Genomic DNA, 22,573 nt, shown 5'->3' with positions numbered 1-22,573 from the left:
AAAAGTCAAGAGTGTGATCCTCAGGGTGCACACAGCAGAGTCCAAGAGAACAGTTAACCAGACATCATTGTTGGATCTGCTGCCTGGAGTCTGGACTGTCTACGTTCTTAGGTGCTTCTATATAAAGTGCAAACTAGCCACAGCTTTTCTTCTGGCGAGGGAGGAGGAAAAGAGGATACATGAAGGCATACAGATCTGGGGGTGTGTCTTTGACCTTCCGATAATGGTCAGAAAAAATCCACTGTTACACGATTTGTTGTCCCAGCAGACAGATACACTGAAGGCATCTGCACTTCTCAGAAGTGCCAGCATTTGAAAGTTGTGATGAAAATAGGCTCTTTTACTTCCATGATTGCTTCTATGGTCTTGGAGCTCACCTGTTTCTGTATTTGCCTTGGAGGCAAGGGCTATGCATTTTTCATTTTGTACTCTGGGTAAAGGACTCAGCACATGGAAAAAATTCAGCAAGGATTTATAGATTGAATGATTACATAAATTAATAAGTATCCATTTGTTGCTAGTTGCTGACAAATGGGAAAATGACCTAAGGTAAGGCTGCTTGTCTCTGTGGATGACTGTTTGAAATTATTCTTGGTTTACCCAGCGCATTGAAAACACTCACTGTTTTATGACTGTTCCTGCTTCCCTCCCCTGCCCTGGGGAGAACAACCCATCCTCCGAAGCTGGTTCCTCAGCTCAGAAAACCCAGTCCAGCATTAGCACCCTCTCCATAACCATAAGTTCACGAGAGGTAGAGGTAGCAGCTTTGGAGTGTCAACAAAGTCTGTGAACCATGAGAAATTGCATGCAACATTTTGGGTGTATGTGCATTTTTCTAAGGAGCTGCCTCATAGTTTTTAATAAATTCTCCAAAAGCCCATAACCCAAATGATTATAAGGGGGATTCAACTGAATGAAGATTCCACTGGTTCTATTAGAAGGTTTTTGTCTCTGAACTAATTTCTAATGATGGGGATGTTGGATATACAGTGAAGAGGGAAGAGATCATTGGTAAAATAAAAAAAGAAATAAATTACTCTGTCTGCTAGAGAATATCATTTGGGATGAAGTAGTTCCACCACGAACCAAATCAAAGAGGACTCACTACTGGAGGCCCAGGGTAACTTCATCAACCCCTGATACAGATCTCTGGGCCTGCCCACAGTGACAGCTCAACGGGGGCTCCTTTGGCAATGACATCCAACAATGCAGTAAACCAGGAACCTGGTGAACATGCTCAAAAGCCCATGAACAGGTTGAGAAACAAAGCCAGTCACACCACCCTCCTCCCAACCACGGTCTTTCAGAACAGGAAGCAGAACCCACCCACTCCGAACAAATCTGATGACTTCTTACCATTGTCGTCACCAGAATCTGACTGGAAGGAGCTGAGGGATTGAACTTCAGAGTTGCTGCCTTTATTACTACCTGCAAAGCAGGTCACTTCTCCCGGGTCATCAACTGCTTTGTCTTCGTGGACAGCCAAAGAGAAAGCAGAAATTACACTGGTTACCTTGTGCCTATTTCCTCCTGCCCATCACCCTCCCAGCTAGTTCACTTCTTGAGGCTCTTTCATTTGCTTAGAGAAAATAATTGAGCTCCACAATAGAAAATTGATTGTGCCATTGGGGGCAAAGGTCTGTCAATCAAGTGATTTACATTATGGATTTGAAACCCTTAGCCTATAATAAATGAGCTTCCAAACAGCTGACAGCCAAAAGTAGCTGTTCCTTCCTCAAAGTGAAGCAACTGAGTGAAGAGTAAAAGGAGGATGAAGTGGCTGCATTGCTCTTTGCCATTCAGAGTTAATTTACATCATTTACATGAACTGATGAGGTGTCAACACCAGGTTAAATGAGATTACTTTTAAAATAGGGGTATAAATATTTTATAGGCGAGAATGCCTTTACATTTATCCTAACTTCCATCTCTGGACAGTGAGTGGAGTTTTCAGCTTTGCCTTCTAGAGGGCAGTGTTGTATCATTTTTGGGAGTGACCACGTTCTACACCCTGTGTCAGGTAGGAGGGCTGGCAGTGGTGCGGATATGCCCTTATCCATATATGTCCTCCTTCTTTACTGTACAAAGACAGCCAGAAACACACAGATGCACGTGCGTGCGTGTGCGCGCGCACGCACGCGCACATCCCCACACCCCCACACCAGGGCTACTTTCTTATTTGATGGACTAAAGGAAGCAATAAAAACAGCCTGCATCTTGAGGTTGTCAAATGCAAAATGAATTAGTAGCCCAGAAACTGTCTCACCAGCTAACTCTGCCTTGCTTAACAAAGAAGGAAATGTATTCAATACAACCCAACAAGACTTTGAGGGGAAATGTGAGTTTTGGCCTGAAGTGAATTCTGGAAATAAAGCTGTCACATCAGGAAGGGAGGAGGGCAGTGATCACCAGGAAGAGCTGCAAATCATCATGTAATGCAATGGTACAAAGAGATGCAGACTTGTGATTAAGGGAACATTTGTTCCTCTCTGTGGCCACAGAAATCACGTTTCTTCCAAAAAGGGCGATGTCAGGAACAGGCATGGTGGCTCTGCATCTGCTGTCAGAGGCTGAGGCCACAGGAGTTGGCTAAACAACCGATATAAGTGGAGAGATATGCCAGGGAGACATTCACCTCCTAACAGCCACATTGCAGAAAATATGAGGATGAGCTTCAAAAAAGTACAAGGTGTGCACAAGCTTAACCCTGAACACAAGGAAGGAAATGACAAATAATCCACTCTGGTGAATGAAGTGCTGAGCATAAAACTCCTTTCTCCACTCCTTCATTTATTCAACTCCCCCCTTTCTTATTGCTAAATAAAAAAGAACCTATTAGCTATTGGATTGGCAAGATTATAGTAAAGTCTAACTCAACAGATAATTTGAGAGTGAATATATTTATGACTGAAATTCAAGAGCAACTACTTAAAATATATGTGTCTACAGAAAGACGGAATCAGCAGATAGCATGTTGGGGCAGCACTAGAATAGAAAGAATTCATCCTTGGCCCTCTGCTATCACCAAGAAATCCTCTTCCTCTAATACCGCTCTCCTTCCTTCCTACCAAAGCTCCCAAGAACAGTGCTGGTAAGAGCACAGGTTTTAATCCTGACTTCTCCTTTTGCTAGTTAGGTGCCCTCAGGTGAGTATTTCACCCATTGAATGGAGTTTTTTCCTCCATGGAATGATGGCCTGGTAATGGTACCAACATGGGGGCACTGTGATCGTTTAAGTTTCACAGTAGTCAATACTGATGACCTTACTGACATTCTCTTGGCTTCTGGACAGGGGCCATTTCCTTTTCCCTTTTCTTTCTTTGTTGGAAAGTGTTTGTCTCCTTGCCTGGCTCCTCCCCTTCTGCCCAAAGCCCACATGTAGTAATCTACAGGGTTCTTTTGGAGCCCTGGTTTGACCATCCTCTCTGTTCTTGTTCCCTTGGTGAGTTCACCCTCCTACAGAGTCCACCATCCTACATGCAGATGTCGTTCAAACTTTCACTTCTAACCTTGACCTCTCACCTGAACAACAGAGGCAGACATCTCTCGGGTAACCCTTTATGTGTCCTCTACACTGAGCTTCTTCCTGTTCCTGAGAGGCCATCTCCAAAGTGTCCTACTGAAATCTTATTCATATCAGTAGGAATACTCCCTTCCTCCATGAAGAAAACCTTTATCTCCCTGGCTGCCCATGGTCTCTAGTTCCATCTGAAACCTTCCTGCTCCCTCCTTCTCCCTCAACATATGCCACAGTACTATAACCATAGCCTTCCATAGCCTTCTAGGACACAGCTACTACTGGGATATAAAGCCATTTGTCCTGATGAAGTTATAGGTTACAGCAAAGATTCCTTTAGTCTCCTTGTGATGGATACTAACAGCAGGGAAAACAATCTCTCACATAGATGTTCACAGAGACTACCTAAGTTGCTCTCTTCCCCCAAAGAGGGAAGAAAGCCTGTTCAATTTCTTCTCCTAGGATCAGCCAGAGCCAGCTTTAAAAAATGTAAATTAGATCATGACAGTCACTTAGTTAAAAACCTGCAATAGTGTTGCTGTTAAAATGCAAGCACCAACTGCACCGACCTCCTCTGTGCTCTTCTACACACCAAGCTTCTTCCCATCCCAGGACTTTTGCACCTGTGGCTCTTCCCTGTACCTAGAATGTTGCTGTATGAGGCCAAGTGAAGGGGCAAACACCACCGTCTGACTCAGACCACCTTTCTGCCTTGTGGATCCCCCTCTTGTTTCATGATCTCTACATTCCAGCCAAGAAGAAATGACTTGCTTTTCTTCTGATCATATGGGTCCCCCCTGTGGTGGAATATCCTCCTTTCTCCAGACTCTTTAACTCATCACGGTACAACTGAAGTGCTCCTCTGCTTCTCTCAAGTCTTCATTCTAAGACCGGAAATACTCTCTTCTTACAACCTTCCAGAGTGCACTTCTGGACATCACTGACGTGGCTTTTTGCACTTTGTACATAGGCCCAGAAACACACACTATTATAATTTATACACAATAACTAGTCTACTTTCTTTTTTTCTTTTGCACTTTGACCAGTGGCCCGCTATTGTGAGAAGAGGATGGGTTTTGGAGCCTGGAAGACTTGGGTTGGGGTACTGATTTCCTCTAACTAGCAGCTGCCTGACCTTGGGATCATGATGTTATTACCCTCTCTGAGCTTCATTTCTCCCATCTGAAAATGGGAATCGGAACCAGGACAGTTTTCCAGAGCCTGTGTGAACACTCCACTCCAGCACGTCATAGCGAATGCTCTGCCCACAAGGTCTCTCTCCCTTCCCTTAGCGTCCTCGCACAACGCCCCCTGCAGGTTCCCTGTAAGCACAGAGGGGTGAGCATTACCACTTCCTACTCACTCTCAGTTCCCGCGTCCCAGCCATTCTTCCGGATGGAGTCGCAGTCGGAGCGGCAGGGTGACACGGCGGGGAGGTTGGGGGCCACGCTGCACACGACCACGCCCCGCCGGGCTGTCAGGATGCGGGGCGACTCGGGGTGAAACGTGGTCATCTCCTGGTGCTCGCCTCCCAGCCCGTCCACGATCTTATCCAGGTTGCTCCTGGAGTCGCTCTGGAAGCAGGGTGTGTAGGCCATGGGGCGCACGGGGACCTGTGGGGGCCCCACCTCCTGGTAGACATTACGGCCGTCCCCGCTGCCGCGCAGGTTCCGGAACGGGATGCCGTTGCTCTTGTTGAGCAGGGCGGCGGTGGCCGGGTCCTGCACTAGCGTGATGTTGTTGCGGGAGTAGTTCTTGCGGAAGACCTTCTTGCGGAAGACGATGAAGAGGACCACTAGGATGAAAATGACGAAGAGGACCACGGCGATGCCGATGAGTTCCTCCTTCCCCACGTAGGAGTGGCCAGCCTGGATATTGGGCACCACCACAGGGCGCAGCCCGCAGTACTGGCCCACGTAGCCCGGCGTGCAGTTGCAGAGGAAGGAGCCGAACACGTTCACGCAGGAGCCTCCGTTCTCACACTCCTCTCGTTCGCACTCATTGATGTCCTCCTCACACCTGCGGCGACACAGAAGCCCCTCCCCACCGTCAGGACCTGTGCACACACGATGGGATACTGGAGCTCGAGAAAACACAGACATCTTTAAAAGAAAATGATGCACCTAAAGGGTACAGATGAAGCAGGACAAAGATGGTTGGTGGGGAGGGGGGAGGGGAAACTAATTTAGGCATTTATATGGCCACTGTGGTCCCCAAATCGTCACTTTGCGTTAAGGTGTTCCTTCCAACCCAATCTCTCCCAGGTCTTCCTTTCCTACCTGGGTTGGGGAAAGGAAGAGACTGAGGTGGGAGAGGGGAGGAGGAGAAAGAGAAAGAATAACAGATGCTATTGAAAAGGTACTGGTCTCCAAATCCGCGGGAGGAGATGCATCTCAGAATTTAAAATTGTGCAATTTTAGCAAGGACATGCAGCACATATCTTTCACGTTATGTAAAATACTCCTCCCCCTCACAGAAACTGGTGCTGGCCGTAGTATCCCATAATCAAAAATACCAGTGTTTCTGCAGTGAAACATATGGATATTCACACTAAATGAGAGAAATAAAGAGTAGAAAGAGCCTCAGAACAGTTTTGAACAGGTTTTGCCACCCAATTAGTTTGCCACTAACATACTCCAAACCCTTTAAGTTTGCAGAGCTTTTGGGATTGTAGAATTGCAGACAAAGAGCTGTGAATCTATATATTGGTTATAGGTTTTCCCCCAGAGGAAAGTCTTTGGTTCTGACATTTTCCTCTAATGGCTACGGTAATTTTTGGTCCCTTTGGGAAGCTGGGGGATGCAGGGGGTGGGTGGGTGGAATGTTACATGTCTTCAACATTCTGTGCTTATGTTAAAGGCTAATACTCACGTAGATTTTTAGGAAAAATGACTAAAGCATTCTAGTGAAAAATAATTAAATCAATTTTATTCTCTTTAAAGCAATCCATGGCTCACTTTGAGCATAATTATAAGGCAAGTGTTTCAGTCTTATTCTTTCTTAGCTTAATAATATTTGAGAACATAGACCTTCTTTTTCACTTTTCTCTATTTCAGCAATTGTTCTGATATGTTCATTATATTTTTGGTAATCTACCTTTTAAAATGTACCCAAATGTCCCTAATTTGAACAGATAGAGGTGAGGTCAGCCGGAAATTAGTCAGAATCACAGAGTATTTAAAAATAAATGCCGCTTTATTACTTTAAATTACATCCAACGATTCAAAGTCAGCTAAGTATTTCCTGGTAAAGTCCTCGGGAGATTTGCTCTAATGAATACATAAGACTGATCTGTAATTAGAATATCACTTGCCTGAGATTACATATATATACTTCTAAAACGATCAAGGATGGCTGAAAGTGGCATTTTACTAGGAATTTAAAATGGTCTCTTTCCTTTTGGCAAACATTTAATTTATTTATTTCTTAGGGAAATAAAGGTTTGCAAAAGGAAGGTAAGTTTCAGTTTCTCAGAATGATCAAAAAACAATAGGTAGTAGAGTCCAGTTAATGGATTCTGCGGAAATGGGTAGTGTGTCTGCCTCAGAATTATAATAGAAACATTAGGTGACCTAGATGACTTTCTTTTCTCCTAGTTATAGACTACATAGTAATCATACACAATTTTGAAGATACAGGGAAACATAAAGTAGAAAATATGAATTACTCATGACCCTACTACCCAGAGATAATTCCTATTAACATTTTAGTCACCTGTAAGCACTCCTTATATGTCTCGTGCAGATGTTAACCCTTTGCCTTTACTATTAGTGGCAAATATTTTATCCTCGTTAATTGCTTACTGGTTTGTTGTAGCAATAAAGAACAATGTAGAGAAGGACACTTATATAATCTCACTTACGTGACTCCAGTGAGCCCAGCTTTACAATTGCAGATGAAAGTGTTTCCTATTGGATCGCAGGATCCTCCATTCCGGCAGGGGTTTGGGAAGCAGGCTGTAATCTCAGATTCACAGTTTCTTCCCGTAAACTGTGAGAGACAGGTACACTGATAGCCTGGGGAAACAGAGGACCTCATGAGCCACGGATGCCCCTACTAGGGCTGAGTGCTTGGACTCAGCTATAATATGTCCTCCTAATTCTTTGTTGAACTGTATCATAGGAAGGGCCCAAATTCCAAAGGTGGTTAGCAAATTGATTGCTTGAAACATCTTGCCACTAAAATGCCAAGTTGCAGTTTGGATTTCCTGCTAGCCCACAAAAATTCACCTAATTAACCACATACACGAATGCTAGTGAGAATTGTAAGACCTTCCCAGGGGACAGATTTCAAGAGCGGAATCCAAGATGGGGAGGAAGATGTTTTCTCCCCGACACTATTACTGCACAAGGCAGATGCTTCCAGATAGGAGTGGTTGACTATTGATACCACGCTACCTCCTTTCCTGAGTCACTGTCCTATCTCCTGTGCTCTTTCTCCTTAGCCAAGTACTGAAATCCCACCTGGAGAGGGAATGAGGGGAGAGCAGGTAAAATGATATTTGTCAACTCAAATGAACCCCAGATTGGCAAAGGCACAGGGAAATGGAAAGAATTCCAGCCTTTGCCCAGCTCCCCTGGTCTGATCCTGATTTTTGCATTTTTTTCACTTTCTCCCCTCATAAGCCCATCATGCAGAAATTGCTAGTAATATAATATCCTCACTACAGAGAATATGAAATATCAGATGTGGAAAGAGGCATTATCGACCTCTCGAGATGCATTATCTCTCGAGATGGAAGGGATGAATAACCAGTAAGGGTGTTCTTTCTTCCCTCCTTTAAAAAAAAAAAAAAAACCACAAGATTTGTTTTTTTAAATTACAGGTATACATGCACATAGTAAAGAGGAAGGTAGTTCTACAAGTTTTATTTTGTCCACCAGCAGTCTTCCCTCCCATTTACACTTCCTCCAAAGTAACCTGGGTGTTCCTTTTCGTACTTCAATATTTCCTTCCATAGTAGTTGACTATTTTGTGATTATTTTAGTGTTAGGCATTTTCTATTAGTTTTCCACTATGCTTTTTTAAATTTCAAACCTTTAGCCTCACCACATAGGAATACCTCTTGTGCTGACCCAATCTCACAATATATTGTAGTATTGTAATTTTGGTTAAGTCAATGATCAGTGTTTGCATTATGATGACAATGAAATGTTATTTGCAGCTAAGTCCTGTAGTAAGCTCGATTATATTTTTATATTCATGCATAACTTGTTTTCCCTAGAGTTAAAAAATATCCAGGGTTTTCGCTTGCTTATTTCTGAATATTGATTGTTGATTTAACTAGAAACTCTTCATCAACCAGGTCTCTCCGAGTTTAGTTGTCTCTGCTTCCTTGTATTTTCATCCCCTGAATTAGTCTCTCCTGAGGCCCTCTGATTGGCTCCACCCTGAATGTTGCCCTCTGGCCCTGCTTTCCTGCTCTCCCATGTTGGATCTGGTGAGTTCTGTATCACCTGTCTGCCTATTTCTTGGTTTAGTCTCTCATTTCACTAGAACACATTCCACAGTTACTTCCTCCAAAAGGGCTTATAGGAAGGAAATCTGGTGACACTTTGCATAGCTGAACATGTCTTTACTTCACCCTGACACCTCTTTTGACAGTTAGGTTGTGTAAAAAATTATAAGCAAGCCCTCCATGTTGCTTTTGAGAAATCCAAAGTCATTTTGGTTCTTGGAGTTTGTATGTAATTTTTTTTCCCCCCCTCTTTAACATCTTGGAGGATCTGTTTGCCTCCAATTTTCTGAGATTTTGCAGTGATGTACTTTATATGAGTTTATTTTCAGCCAATACTGGGTACTCAGTGGGCTCTTGCAATCTGGAAATTTTTGTGTTTTCACTTTGGGAAAATTTCTTTTATTACTTTGTTTGTAATTTATTTTCCTTTGTTTTCTCTATTCTGTTTTTATGGAACTTCTATTTTTTGGATCTCAGATATCCTGGACCTTCCTCTAATTTTATTTTTTCTCTCTTATATTACATCTCTGTGAGGTTTTGCTTTACTTTTTGTGAGAGTTTCTTATCTCCTTCACTTTTATTGAGATTTTCATTAATTTGTCATTTTCCAAGAACTTTTTTTGTGCACTGAGTTTTTATTTTATTTTTTTTCACGCGTAACATCCTGCTTCTAGGCTGTGGTTACAGTATCTTCTCTTATCTGTCTGAGGATATTAATAATACTTTTATGAAGTTTTCTCCCTGCAGTTTTTTCCAAGTTGCTTTTCTCTGTTTCTTTGTTTTGGTCTCTGTGATATTTGATTTTATGTGTCAACTTGGGTAGCCCATTGATAGCCAGATATTTGGTCAAACACTAGTCTAGATGTTGCAATCAAGGTATTTGGGTATTTGTGGATGTTATCAATTTATTTATTTATTTCTATTTTTAGCTGTCAGTCTCATTGGGTATGATAAAATTTATAATCAGTTACCTTTAAATGAAATATATTACTCTCCATAATTTGGGTGGGCCTCATTATTCAGTTCAAGGACTTATGAAGAAAGAATCCTGCCTCAAGACTGTAACATGGAAGAAATTTTACCCGAATTTCCCGCCTGCTGGCTTACTCTGCAGATTTTGAATTCAAGACTGAAAAATCAACTCTTACATGAATTTTCAACCAGCCAGCCTGCTCACACAATCACGAGCCAATTCTTTGAAATCAGTGTCTCTCCACATTTATGTATGTGCACATGCTCATGTATATACACAAATGGTCTCTGCCTTATGATTGTTCAACTTATGATTTTTTGACTTTATGAAGGTGTGAAAGCAATATATATTCCATAGAAATGTGTTTCAGGTAGGCTAGGCTAAGCTATAATGTTCAGTAGGTTAGGTGTATTAGATGCATTTTTTACTTAAGATATTTCCAACTTATGACGAGTTTATTGAGATATAACCCCATCATAAGTTGAGGAGTAGCTGCATATATCTCCTATTGGTTCTGCTTCTCTGAAGAACTCTAATACATTTTCTATCTTCCACATGAGAGGATTTCTTTACTTGTAACCATTGCTTATTAGTTCGCATTGAAGAGTATAGCAATAGAAAACTAGAAATCTGTTGAGAAGCTCTGAGCACATTAATGGGGCTCAGCAACTGTGAAACTGAGTCAGTAGCTTTGGCATGGTCATTTTCCCTAGTAACGGCTCATCTTATCATCTGCTCAGAGGGAAGGTAAAGGCCTGGTTTCTAACACTGGGAGGTTGGATGGTGGCAGAGGAGGGGTGGTTGTGAGTCTCAGCATCCAATGAGCACATCATATATACTTTAACCCCTGTATAGCACAGTGTCTGGCATGCTCCAGACCTGAGACCCTGCATTTCAACATCACCACACATAGCATCGGGGGAGCGATTGCCTGCTTGTGCAGAAGGAGGGTAGGAATCCAGATTGAATCCTGACTGCCTCTAAACCGTTTTGAGCAATTCTTATTTTAAGCTCTTTTCTCCATCTCTTCCCCTTCAGAAGTAACTGGTGCCTCCAGTTCCTGAGTCTTTGGGGATTCAGTCCCCTGAGTTTTTCGGAATTCAGTCCCTTGTACCAGCTGGAATCCAGGTCTCTAAGAGCTTCTTTTCTTTCTTTCTTCCTTACCACCTGTCTCTCTGCCTTCCACCTCCAAACTTGTGTTGGTGTTGTCTACTTCCCCATTCTCCTCACTTCTATGGGCTTATGACTCATATAAAAATAACTTTACTTCCATAGTAGTGGGGTTGCAACAGCAAGCTGCCACCCTTACCCTGAAGTGGCCAAAAAGGCTTTCCCCATACCTAAGACCTTTTGTAAGTACTGCAAGGAACCATTCTCACTCTTACTGGAAGGGCTCTTGGGCTTCTCCTCTTCCAAATTTGTCAGTGACTGATGCTGGGATTATATAGCTTGATTGCTATAGATACAAGATAGTTAGAAATGTGTGGTTTGAAATGGCATATGGTCTCATGGATGTTTTGCTGAATCCCCATTACAGATAACTCCCATGTACAGAAGGAAGAATGATTGAGTGTGTGTGTGTTCATAGGTTCACAGAGAGAAAATCTTATCTTCAAGAGGCAGGTGCAGGAACCAAGAGAGAAATCTATTTATTTCCAAGTGGAGGAGACTACGGAGCCCCAGCCTTCCTGGCAACAAGAAACACAGAGGGTAAGAGACTGAGGCTCAGAGAGAGACACACACATATTAGAAAAAGAATGCCCTTAAATGCAAAGCCAAGGAAAGGCCAAGGAGCTCCTAAGGAAAGGCCACTGTTGATGCCAGTTATGTCTACAGAAGGCCAGCCTGAGGTCTCTGGGTAGAGGGAGAAGTCTGAAGTATGCTGGCTTGAAGTTACGCTGATTTGGAAAATTGCTCACCTTAATAGAATTGAAAATTGTTGAAGGCAGCTGCGATTGGGAAAAATGCTTCTTTGTGTCACCTGGCTAGTCGTTGGCTATGATGGCATGCCTTTAGACAAAGAGTAACTTGTGAGGAGGAATTAGATTCTTTTTTAGACTCTAATCTTAGACAACCACAGTACAGGACCCTGAAAAGCACATCAATGATGAGGAGGAAAGTCAGGAATGGGGGGAGTCCAAGGCAAGGTAGATAAACTCAGCAAAAACTCCCTCTCTAGCTCCTCTTTGGCAAGTGTTTGACAGTTTCTTAAATAAAACTATATCAGAAGCACATGGGGGCAGGAGAGGGCTGTCCAGATCTAAGGGACATTTAAATCACTATCATGGAAACTGGATTCTAAGTCAGGTCATGGGACTGATTTTTGATCTGATGGCAGAGAAGCAATTTGATGTCTCTGTGCCTTGGAAAATCAGAATTTAAAATAAGAAACTACCTCTAGAGCACTATTTTACTCACACACAGTTCCTTCCGAATTTTGTCATTTTCATCATCTTCTGTGGAATATCTAGCACTACTTGATGCAGCAGCCAGCTTGACTGATGAACATATCCACACTGACTGAGTGCTTAAGTCATAGATGGTGGTGTGGCTGGTGCCAGCTCATACAGGGTCCCAAGAGGTGACTGTTAAATATTCAGGAATTTGGCAGGTCAGTTGTTAAACCACGGGTAGCCTGACATCAGCCATGGTGGAAGTACTTACACCGCAGTCACCAGCAAATGCTACAAATCAGGGCTTTTGGTAAACCAGTAAACTGGTAAACCAGTTCTCTCCTGGAATAGGGACTATGGCAAGCACTGAGGATACAAAGACAGAAAAACTCCATTTAGAAGCATGCTATAGAAGAGGCAACTGAGGTACAGAGAAGCTGATCGCTTTGTCATGGTCACGAAGTTGGTGTGGATTTGAACACAGGCAGTCTGGCTCCTGAGTCCTGAACTGTATTTCTAACAACTACACTTCACTACCCTCTCTGTTTATCAGAAAGAGCAGCAAACTGTCTAGGATCTTATGATTGCAAACCCTTGGGGCATAGGAGGCAGAGTCATTTGGAAGAAATCTTGCTTTTATAACTTTAAATTTGGAGGAGTTTTATGTTAACACAATGAGAGGGAAAAGCCATTGGAATTTTTAAAAAGTGGTCAGATTAGTTTGTTTTTTTAATGAAAGAAGAGTGATATCTATTGTTCAGTCTCTGTGAAAAGGCTTGTTTATGAAAATTAACCTGTTCTCACAAAATATTATTTATAATCTCATTATCCTGGTATAAGCCCTATTATTAATAATTCAAAAAATATCAATGATGATTATTATCATTCATTAGTAGCCATAATGATACTAAGTAGTCTAATGCTTTAGTGTTTTTAAATCACTTTCAGTCATTCTATGAAGGATCACAATGATCCTATGAAGGAAAAAGAACAGGCCTCATTAACATCTCAACTCCCAGGGGTGCTGGAAAGGTTAAGCTGTTTGTTCAAGAACATATAGTTGGCCGGGTGTGGTGGCTCATGCCTGTAATGCCAGCACTTTGGGAGGCTGAGGCAGGTGGATCACCTGAGGTCGGAAGTTTGAGACCAGCCTGACCAATATGGTGAAACCCCATCTCCACTAAAGATACAAAATTAGCCAGGCATAATGGCGCATGCCTGTAATCCCAGCTACTTGGGAGGCCGAGGCAGGAGAATCGCTTGAACCCAGGAGGCGGAGGTTGTGGTGAGCCAAGATCACGCCATTGCACTTCAGCCTGAGCAACAAGAGCGAAACTCCGTCTCAACATACGTTAGTAAGAGACTGAGTTTAAACTTGACTCTAGGCTTTCTGATTCTCAAATCTTTCTACAAGACTGTATTAGAACTTGTCACTGAGTCTGAGCTCATTAGTTTGTAGGGATAAGAAAGAAGAGCTTATGGTTACTTCCCATCAGTCTCCGGGAAGCAGATAAGATATGGTGAGATGGACAATTTTAGACACTCCTTCTGGGAATTCAATCATCATTAAATAATAAAGATAATAGAATAAAAAGTTTCTACTCTTCCCAAGCATTACCATATGTTGCTATAAAACACAGATAAGGTGAACAAAATTCTAAGAGATATCTAGGCATTTTTCGATCACAAATAATATTTAACACTTTTGTAAATGTGAAAGAAAAATATCAATGGTTAATCTCAATGTATTCTTAAAAAGTTGATTTTTTTTTTCTTGTTCAGAGGGGAGAATATCAAATAAGGAAATAATTCACAAGAATAATAGCTTATCACGTGATGTGAAAAATTCTAAGAACTTTCTGTGTATTCTATCTCATTTAATTCTTACAACAACCATATGCCATAAGTATTGTTATTGTAGTTATTTTACAAATGAGAAAACTGAAGCATCAATAAGATGGGTTTCACAAGGTTACACAGTCAATGAGTGGCAGATGCACTTTATGCCAGTTCTCAGATTTTAGAAAGGAAATGGTCCTACTAGTGTGGAGATACATGTACCAAAGAGTCATAGCTTCTCTCCCTTCAAATCCTGGCAAAATGAGAAGTGTATTTTTAAATCCTGCCTCAAAGCTGTGTTTCTGTTTACAAACCTTCTAGTTATAGCAGATGCAGATGGTTTTGAAATCTGCACCCAGAGCAACTTAAAATGAATCCTCCTTTCCTTGCTCAAAGAAGAGCATTGCAAAACCTATTAAATGCAAAAATGGAAATGGTATAAGCAATTATAGCATTAATTTGGGCTGTGTAGGCAAGTAACCAAGATAATTCCTATCTTACTCCTTTGAGTTAGTAGTCATTTTCCAACCGATTCATCCAGGTTATGGTTTGAACTCTCTACCCTGCTTGCCAGTGTAGGTGAACATCTTTCTGATCAGGTTTGGCTGCCTTGATAAGGAAACATCTGCCTGCTGCACAAAAATGGAAATAATGACAAATGTGTAACTAGCCCCTGGGATCTGAAGTCAGCATCAACCACTCTGCTTGCTGAATTACGGACTTCATTTAGAAACTCCAAGAACTTCCAAGACTCGGGGGGTGGCTGTGATGTGGTGGTGAGGCCCTGGGTACAAGTTTAGGTTCTGGTGTTACCCACCACCTGGGTGTGACCACGGCCTGACCTCTAGGAACTTCCTTATTTTATCTGATAAATGAGGCTCACTAATACTCACTTCATGGAGAATAATAAGGTTCCTGGATTCACAAACCACAATGCAGCACACAACATTAGGTGCTTTATTGTTGTAATTATTGTTAATTACTATAGATCCTGAAATCAGCTTCTTCTCTGTATTGCTCATAAACCAAACAACTGGAAATCATAGGAGTTTTTTTATTCTGATGTTTAGGTTGAAGACTGGGAAGCATCCAAACCTCTAGTCCATGCGAACCTCAATTAGTATGAGAAAACTAGTGGATAGGTTATCATGTGAGATGCTAATTATGAGTGAGCATAAGCCCTGTTGCAGCTGAAGTTACTTTGCCATTTCAACTTTTAGTCATTCTGACTTTTCTCTTTCACCAAACGGTACATTCAACACCTTTAGACCTTGTAAAACAAAAATTAATTTGAAGGTGAAACTTTTTCCCTAGGAAAGCTGACTCACATTTTATATATTGTATATTGGGCCAAGCCTCTAATATTTTCTTTGAGGATCTGGAAACCTTTAATGTGTTAACATTAGCCACACAGTAAATTCTTACCTTCTAGTATGTATCGGCACATAACCTACTTTAGGGTTTGAGCATTTCTATTAGTGTCTATAATTATTGATGCTGTTACAACGAGGTTTTTTCCAAGGTACCAAAAATATAAGACGAAGTCAGTATTTAGAAGACAGTCACCCAGAAAATTTTTTTTCCATAAGCTGAAAAGCTCAGCCAAATTATGTCCACAGCATATTTACTGGCAGTTTGACATCTCCCTTCTCGAAGCTCAGTGAGCCAGTGGGCGGAGCATGTACGGGAACCCTGTTCAATTCCCTTAAACCAGCTGTTTGGAGAGGGAGGCCACATCAGTGGCATCCATTGGTCACAGAGAAAGCAATAGGACCCAGAATTCAACACAGAGCTCAGCACCAAGCAGGTACTTGATTAAAGTTTGATGGACTAAATTTATCTAGATTCTTACAAGTTAGGGACACAAAGTATTCAGCAAACCATGATCCAAAGTGCTACTGAAAACAGTTTTATGCAAACTATTTGCAACATCCAAGAACTTATTGTTTCATGCAATTTGACAGGGAGAATACTCACAACTGCTTAGAGGAAGTGGCAGACACTATTACTCTTATCTTTGAAAGGGAGCTCAGAGTTACCAAAATCTCCTGACTGGGGTACAAAGCTCCATCTTTATACTATTTTTTTTTTTTTCAAGTGCAGGCTGTGCATCTGACTCTCAATTCCTGAATGTCCTATGTCTGTTTACCTTTCCTGGAATCCACTGACTTGCACTTCTTCAAATACAGAGTTTTCAGGATTCTCAAATGTCAGTGGTTCTTAAACAATGGGTGTGCATAGAAACTCCTTGGAGGCTTGTTAAAAATAGAGATGCCTGAATTCCACTCCTGCCAATTCAGATTCTGTATGTTTGTTTGCTTGTTTCCCCTTAACTTCCAACTGATACATTTTCTTGATAGGGAAGTTCAGAAGTCTGCAAATATGATTCAGTGACCTAGCAGAAAGTTCCTGATGTGGACAGCAAATACTGGAGGCAAGTAAATAGCAATCAAATGGGTCTTCTATAACAAGGTCTCATTTTAACAAGGTCCTTAGGTGATGCTGATGCATCTCAGAGTTTGAGAACCATTATATACAATACAAGAAAAAAAAAAAAGTCAAAGTTTCCCCAGGATTCAGGACAGTTCAGAGACAGGGAGATAAATCACTCTATCACCTAGGGATCTTGTTAAAATACAGATTCTGATTCAGTGGATTTCTGGTGGGAACTGAGATGCTACCTTTCCAACATTCCCAGTGATGCCAATGCTGTTGGTCCCTGGAACACACTCTGAGTAGCGAGAGTTAAGAGTACAGGCTGGTGGGGAAGGGGTCCACAAACATGGATCAAATCCCATCTTTCCCACTTTTAAAATATTTTTTTGTTTTTCTTTTTAACCACTGCATATTTAAGGAAAAAATATAAACCAATACCACTACATACTGTTTTGAGAAACTAATTTTTGTTTTTTTGTTTAGAGAAAAGGTCGTGCTCTGCCATTCAGGCTGAAGTGCAGTGGTATGGTCATAGCTCACTATAACCTTGAATTCCTGACCTCCCAAATCTCTGGGATTACAGGTGTGAGCCACTGCACCCAGCCAGTGTGCTTTCACCACTTTACTAGCTATGTGATGCCAGGCTACTGACAGCCTCTCTAGCCTATTTCTTTATCTGTAAAATGAGGGTGAGTAGGTGGGAGAGAATAGTACTGACCTCAGAGTACTGTGGTGAGAATTAAATGTCCCATGGCATAAGCACTTTCAAGGTAAGCACTTATCACACTACTAAGCACATAGTAAGAGTCTAACAAGCGGTAGCTCTTACCATTAAGAATTTCCCCAAGTTTCCATTTCAGGAGTTAGGCTTCTGGTTTCATGCCAGGCTGCCTGAATGACTATTTATGGCATGGTGACTGCCTGGCTTCAAATGTGTTTTTCATTAATGGGCTTCAGCTAAGCATGATAAGGCATGGAGGACTGAGTACTCCTTATTCAAACTGTGGGTGTTGATATATTATTATTCAGACATTGGGCTGATCCCTGCCCACTGCATCTGGAAATGCAGGGATCACAATGGGACCTAGTCATGGCTTCTCCACAGTGGTTGCTATTTCCAGTTAATGTTTATGAAATACATATAATTTTAAGGCTTTACCGAGAGAGAGCCTTCTCTCTGTGGTTGGTTTATAGAGTCATATTTATACTCTCATTACAAGTCAGTGTTCTGGAATCTGACTCCCCTGAGGTTCCTATGGCCTGCTCCTGGGACAGCAAGAGTTATAATGCTGATCAAACCTGCTGACTGTGTAATTCCAAGCTAGTAGTTGTGGCCTCCCTGACTTTCACGCCAAGGGTTTGATTGGGCTTAGAGGTGGTTGGGGCAGAATCCTGCACCCCTGAAAGAAAAATGCTTCTTGTGTGTTGCCTGCTTTAACAATTCTGAATGTACTAGGATAGCCTCAGTTTGAGAGTGGAGTCTGCCGCCAGGAGAGCCAATGACCAATACTGCAGGATTCTTCAGTGGTCAAGGGGATGCTTATGCTAAAACATGTGTCCTAAAATTTTAGAGCAACACATAGCACAGGGTCCAAACAACAGAAAATGTTCAAACAATTAAGTTTTGTTATTAGTCTCATGTGCAAGGAGTCTCATTTCCAGCTCCCTGCCTCTACTATCTCTAGCCCAAATTTCCCCTTTGAACACTTCACGCAGCCTAGTCTTTGATCTGGGGGAACAACACTGTCTCTTCCTGTGATTAGACTTCCCTGGCAGCCAGAGGGAATTCTTGAAGGCATAAATATTCTTTCATTAAAGACTTGGTCTTATTGTTCTTTTTAAACTATCACTCACAGCTCAGAGGATTTTTCTTTTAAGTAACCTTATAATTAGCTTCATAGTTTCATAGGCATGAAGTGAAGTCCAAATTTTGATTCTTTCTTTTCTTGCCTTTTTTCTCTCCCTTATTTGGCACCAATTTAAGGAATTTGCAGATAGGATACAGGATATAGCAAAAATTCCTCTATTGATATAATATTGATACAGATAATAGGGGCAAGAAAATGGGTTCTCTTTCCACTTTTCTTAGAAGCCAAGGTTTCACCCCTATAGCCAGGGAGAGGTAGGTACCTCCTCACACATCAGAAGAGGAATCTCGTGCCCTTGGCTCCCTAGGAAAGCAATAGAAGTCCTGGATTTCTTGGATCTCCTGGTGAGTGGCAAGGAGTTTGCTAGCCTTGGGCCCAGTCCTGCTGTCATGAGACTCCCAAATTCCCCCGCCCGGGACCCGTCTGGGTGTCTACTGAGATAAGAACCCATTGGCCAGGCTTGGGAATAGGCTTGATGTGGGATGCTCCTGCAGGGCTCCCGCAACAGAACAGAGATAATAGGACTGCGAGAAGGGAGCTGTATAGACGAAGGTGAGAAAAGATACCATTTTCATTTTAGGAAAACATAAGCCCCCAGAGACAAAAGAGAAAATTGAACTGACAAGAGGCTATTTCACCTTGGAAGAAAGAATACCTGTTGTAGAATCCTGATCCAATGCCCAATCATAGAAGGAAGAAGGGAACAGGAAGACAAAGAGGTAGATGGGAGAGTGTGCTCTATAGGCAAGGCTGGGGCCCTAGGGAGGGCAAGACAAGTTCTCTAGGTTATATGAAAAGTATATGGCAAGCGGGTCATCAGTGCTGAAATATGGTTAAATGAAGAGAGTTAAAAATAGAGAAAATTGCTATTCCCCATGTGGGTCATAGTCATTTAATTAACATACTTCCACTGAATACTTAGCTAAAGGATTTCATGAAATTTTTTGAAAAGTAAAATGCACACTGCAAAGCAAGATTCCCTAGTCTCTTTCCCTCATACAGTGATTATTATTATTATTTTAAAGATAATCCATTGTGGAAGCCCATAGCCCTGCCAGCAAAAACAACGTCCTGCCATCGTTAAAAGTATGTTACAATTTGTGGCTATGTACCCAGCATTTGACATGGAGTGGTGTTCTATTTCAACCCAATTTAATTATATGCTCCTTTTATATATCGTAGATGGCTCACACTAGCAGAATTGTTTCGCCTGGTGAAAAACTGGCCATGACTTGTCATAATGGGCTGGCTTATAGAACCACTGAAGTATAGTTACTGCCCATCATTTGGGAATTATGGCACCATAACAACCCTTTATTTACATATACTGCTGAGACAGTAAAAACAGCAAATAGATTTCTTAAATCGAGACGACAGAAATTTCCCCCCAGGGTACCTGGCCCTCATTGTGGTAGTAACATATGCAAGTCTAAACAACTTTGGGGTCTGTATTTCGACAGTGCATCATTTCATGGACAGTTTATAACATTCTAATAATAAAATGGACTCTAAATTTGGAGTTGGGTTTCACGAACGTTAGATGGTAATGTGCACAGCAGAATCTCTAAGTGATTTGTGAGGAAGGTTTAAATTTGCTAATCACACGACTGCTGAGCGACTCTGCAAAGGGGCTGAAGTGGAATCAGTGGCTGGGCTGTTGGGAGGTGGCAAGCCTTCAACCGGGAGCATGTCTGACCTAGTTTACATTAACACAGACACTGCATCTTGGTAAAGTCAGGGATTCTTTTATCTCTAGACTCCTGGGACTTAAATAATCTTGGCTTTTCCCTCAAACAAAAGAAACTCTCTATAAATCCTTTTCTTGTTTTCTTTTTTATGCCTACTCTCCTCTTTCTTCTTCATGATGTACTTTGTGAGAAAAAAAATATTAAAGCATCATGCCTTCATTGCCTGCTTATCTGTCCTGAGATTTTATGTAAATTTTCTGCTCCTTATTCTTGACTTTCTACTCCATTATAAAGCTGTAACTAGACTTATTTTTAATACACACATTGCGAAAGTATGTTCCAAGATCTTCTATTCCTGGTGGACAGCTTCTAGTAAGCTTTAGCTTCTAGTAAGGTTGTATGTCTTAGCTTCTAGTAAGGTTGCATGTCTACATCTGGTCAGCAATTTCATGTGCGTGGGTGTCATAACTCAGAGCGCTACCATCATTCTGCAGTGACATGCAGGTGGCTCATGAGGGCATATTTAAAAGGGGGTCCTATTCGTCCAACCTCCTCTGGCTTGAAAGGCCAGGGGTAGAACAGGGGAGTGGGTGGAGTTGATGGCTTCTCTGGGCCCCTGTGCCACTGCACTGCACCTATGGGGAGCTGCAAACGATTGGCAAAACTGGACACTCCTGTAACTGTCAAGAGCTGAGGCTTCCCTAAAGCAGATTGAGAAGGTTGGAAAGCATCCTGGGTATGAATATTCCTCTCTAGTAGAGCCCTTGCGTTGGGAGGGCAGGGATCCCCCTGCAGTTCATTCCCTCTCCCCTTAAACCCCCAGGCCAGTGCCCACTGTGTAGTCATACTCACCCCCGGAGGGCAGGCCAGTGCAGCTGCCCCCGTGCTGACACGGACTGCGTTCGCACGCGTCGGGATACAGCACGCAGCCCAGCTTCAGCTCCGTCAGGCCCACCACCTCCGCAAAGCTGCTGCGCTTGTTCTGCAGTGGCAGCTCGTTGTTATTCAGTATCACCGAGTCCAGGCAGCCCTGGAAGCCGCTGAGCACCTGTGTGACTCGCGTGTCAGTCAGGCTGCGGATGTTATCTGCTTGCACCAGGGCGCCGAAGTAGATGCTACTCTCCGTGCTCAGCGTCTGGAAGTAGAGGGGTGCCCGGCGCCGCTCCACGTAGCTGTCATCCAGGGACAGGCTCGTGAAATTGCGGTTGAGCTCCAGGAAGACCGAGTGCCAGCTCCCGTCGTTGACAGCACGGCCCGAGATGCCCAAGATTCCTGGGCCGCTGCCGCAGTCCAGCTGGAACCACAGCTTGCCATCCACAATCTGCGTGGGGAAGGAACAGTGCAGCACTTCTCAATATTCAACTGGGAGTATGTTCCCTACACCCTGCTCCTGGCCGGCCCGGGGGCTTCACAAGAAGGCTGGAATGGGGACATGACTTTTGCCCTACTCATAAATCTGTTGTGGTTTGATTTTTAACCACTCTGCCTCCCCCTTACCTGCCATGAAAATGCATCCTTACATTTCACCTATTGTGATTAATAATATGGGCACACCTTCATATATCCACAATTATATTTAAGAATGTTTCTACTCCTTGGGTCTTTACCCTTTAAAATTCCCAGCAATATCTGGTTTAGGGGTCTGTTTATTCTCTGCACCCTTCTTAGTCATTACCACCACAGGAATGATTTCGGTGAACTCATTAGCATTTATTGAACATCTACTATATGCTAAGCAGTGTACTAAGTGCCAAGGAGACCATCTGAGCAAATAGAGTTATCATCTCTGCCCTCATGTGGCTGACAGTCTAGTAGGGTAGATGGCCATTAATCAAATAATCACACAAATATGTTCCTTGAATACATTTATATGAGTGCGCCACAGGGGAAAGAAAGAGGCCTGGAAGAAATGAAAAATTTCCTAGTTCCCGGCTTTGTATACATTTAAGATTTAAAAGCTGCTCTATATTAAACACTAGCATATTCTTAAAATAGTCTGTTAGGATGATGCTCATGGTTTAGGTGAAGGTTATCTTCCAAGGTGCTCAGGGCTTGGCTATTTGCTTAAAATATCTCGATCACTTGTGACACCTGGCCCTCCAGAAGGATCTTTTGTTTAATGGCCCACACTTTGTGAATGCTCCCAGCCCTGGTTTGGGGTGCGACAACAGAGACCAGCCTGCAGCTGGAGTACATTGGTGGAGCAAGGGCATCACTGCCCCCAGGAGGCTAATCCCAGGAGACATCACACACAGGAAGAAAGCATGTGCTATGGAGGATCCTTGCTGGCAGAGAGCTGCAGAGCAGGGACTGGCCCTCCATGGAGCCCCAGGTTCAACTGCTGCAAAGAAAACAGGCCTTTGAATCCCCTGTGTCGTCCACCCAGTTCTACATTTCTCAG

The 22,573-nt window shown here is 42.6% G+C and overlaps 1 protein-coding gene across 8 annotated transcripts in view; it reads right to left on the bottom strand.

Moving 5' to 3' along the window:
* Window positions 1-22,573, bottom strand: part of LOC105484363 (FAT atypical cadherin 3) — a 695,427-nt gene that overhangs the window by 8,055 nt on the left and 664,799 nt on the right. For all 8 annotated transcript variants that reach the window (XM_071075445.1, XM_011745893.3, XM_011745895.3 and 5 more), the window contains 4 exons: window positions 21,025-21,493; window positions 7,380-7,533; window positions 4,881-5,536; window positions 1,357-1,470 (listed from right to left, as the gene is read on the bottom strand). In XM_071075445.1, the coding sequence (XP_070931546.1) occupies window positions 1,357-1,470; window positions 4,881-5,536; window positions 7,380-7,533; window positions 21,025-21,493 (1,393 nt within the window). The remainder of the gene's footprint in view (window positions 1-1,356; window positions 1,471-4,880; window positions 5,537-7,379; window positions 7,534-21,024; window positions 21,494-22,573) is intronic.

The sequence above is a fragment of the Macaca nemestrina genome, chromosome 12 (genome assembly GCF_043159975.1).
Source record: "Macaca nemestrina isolate mMacNem1 chromosome 12, mMacNem.hap1, whole genome shotgun sequence".
Classification (NCBI taxonomy): Eukaryota; Metazoa; Chordata; class Mammalia; order Primates; family Cercopithecidae; genus Macaca; species Macaca nemestrina.
This window is presented reverse-complemented; position numbering and strand designations above follow the sequence as displayed.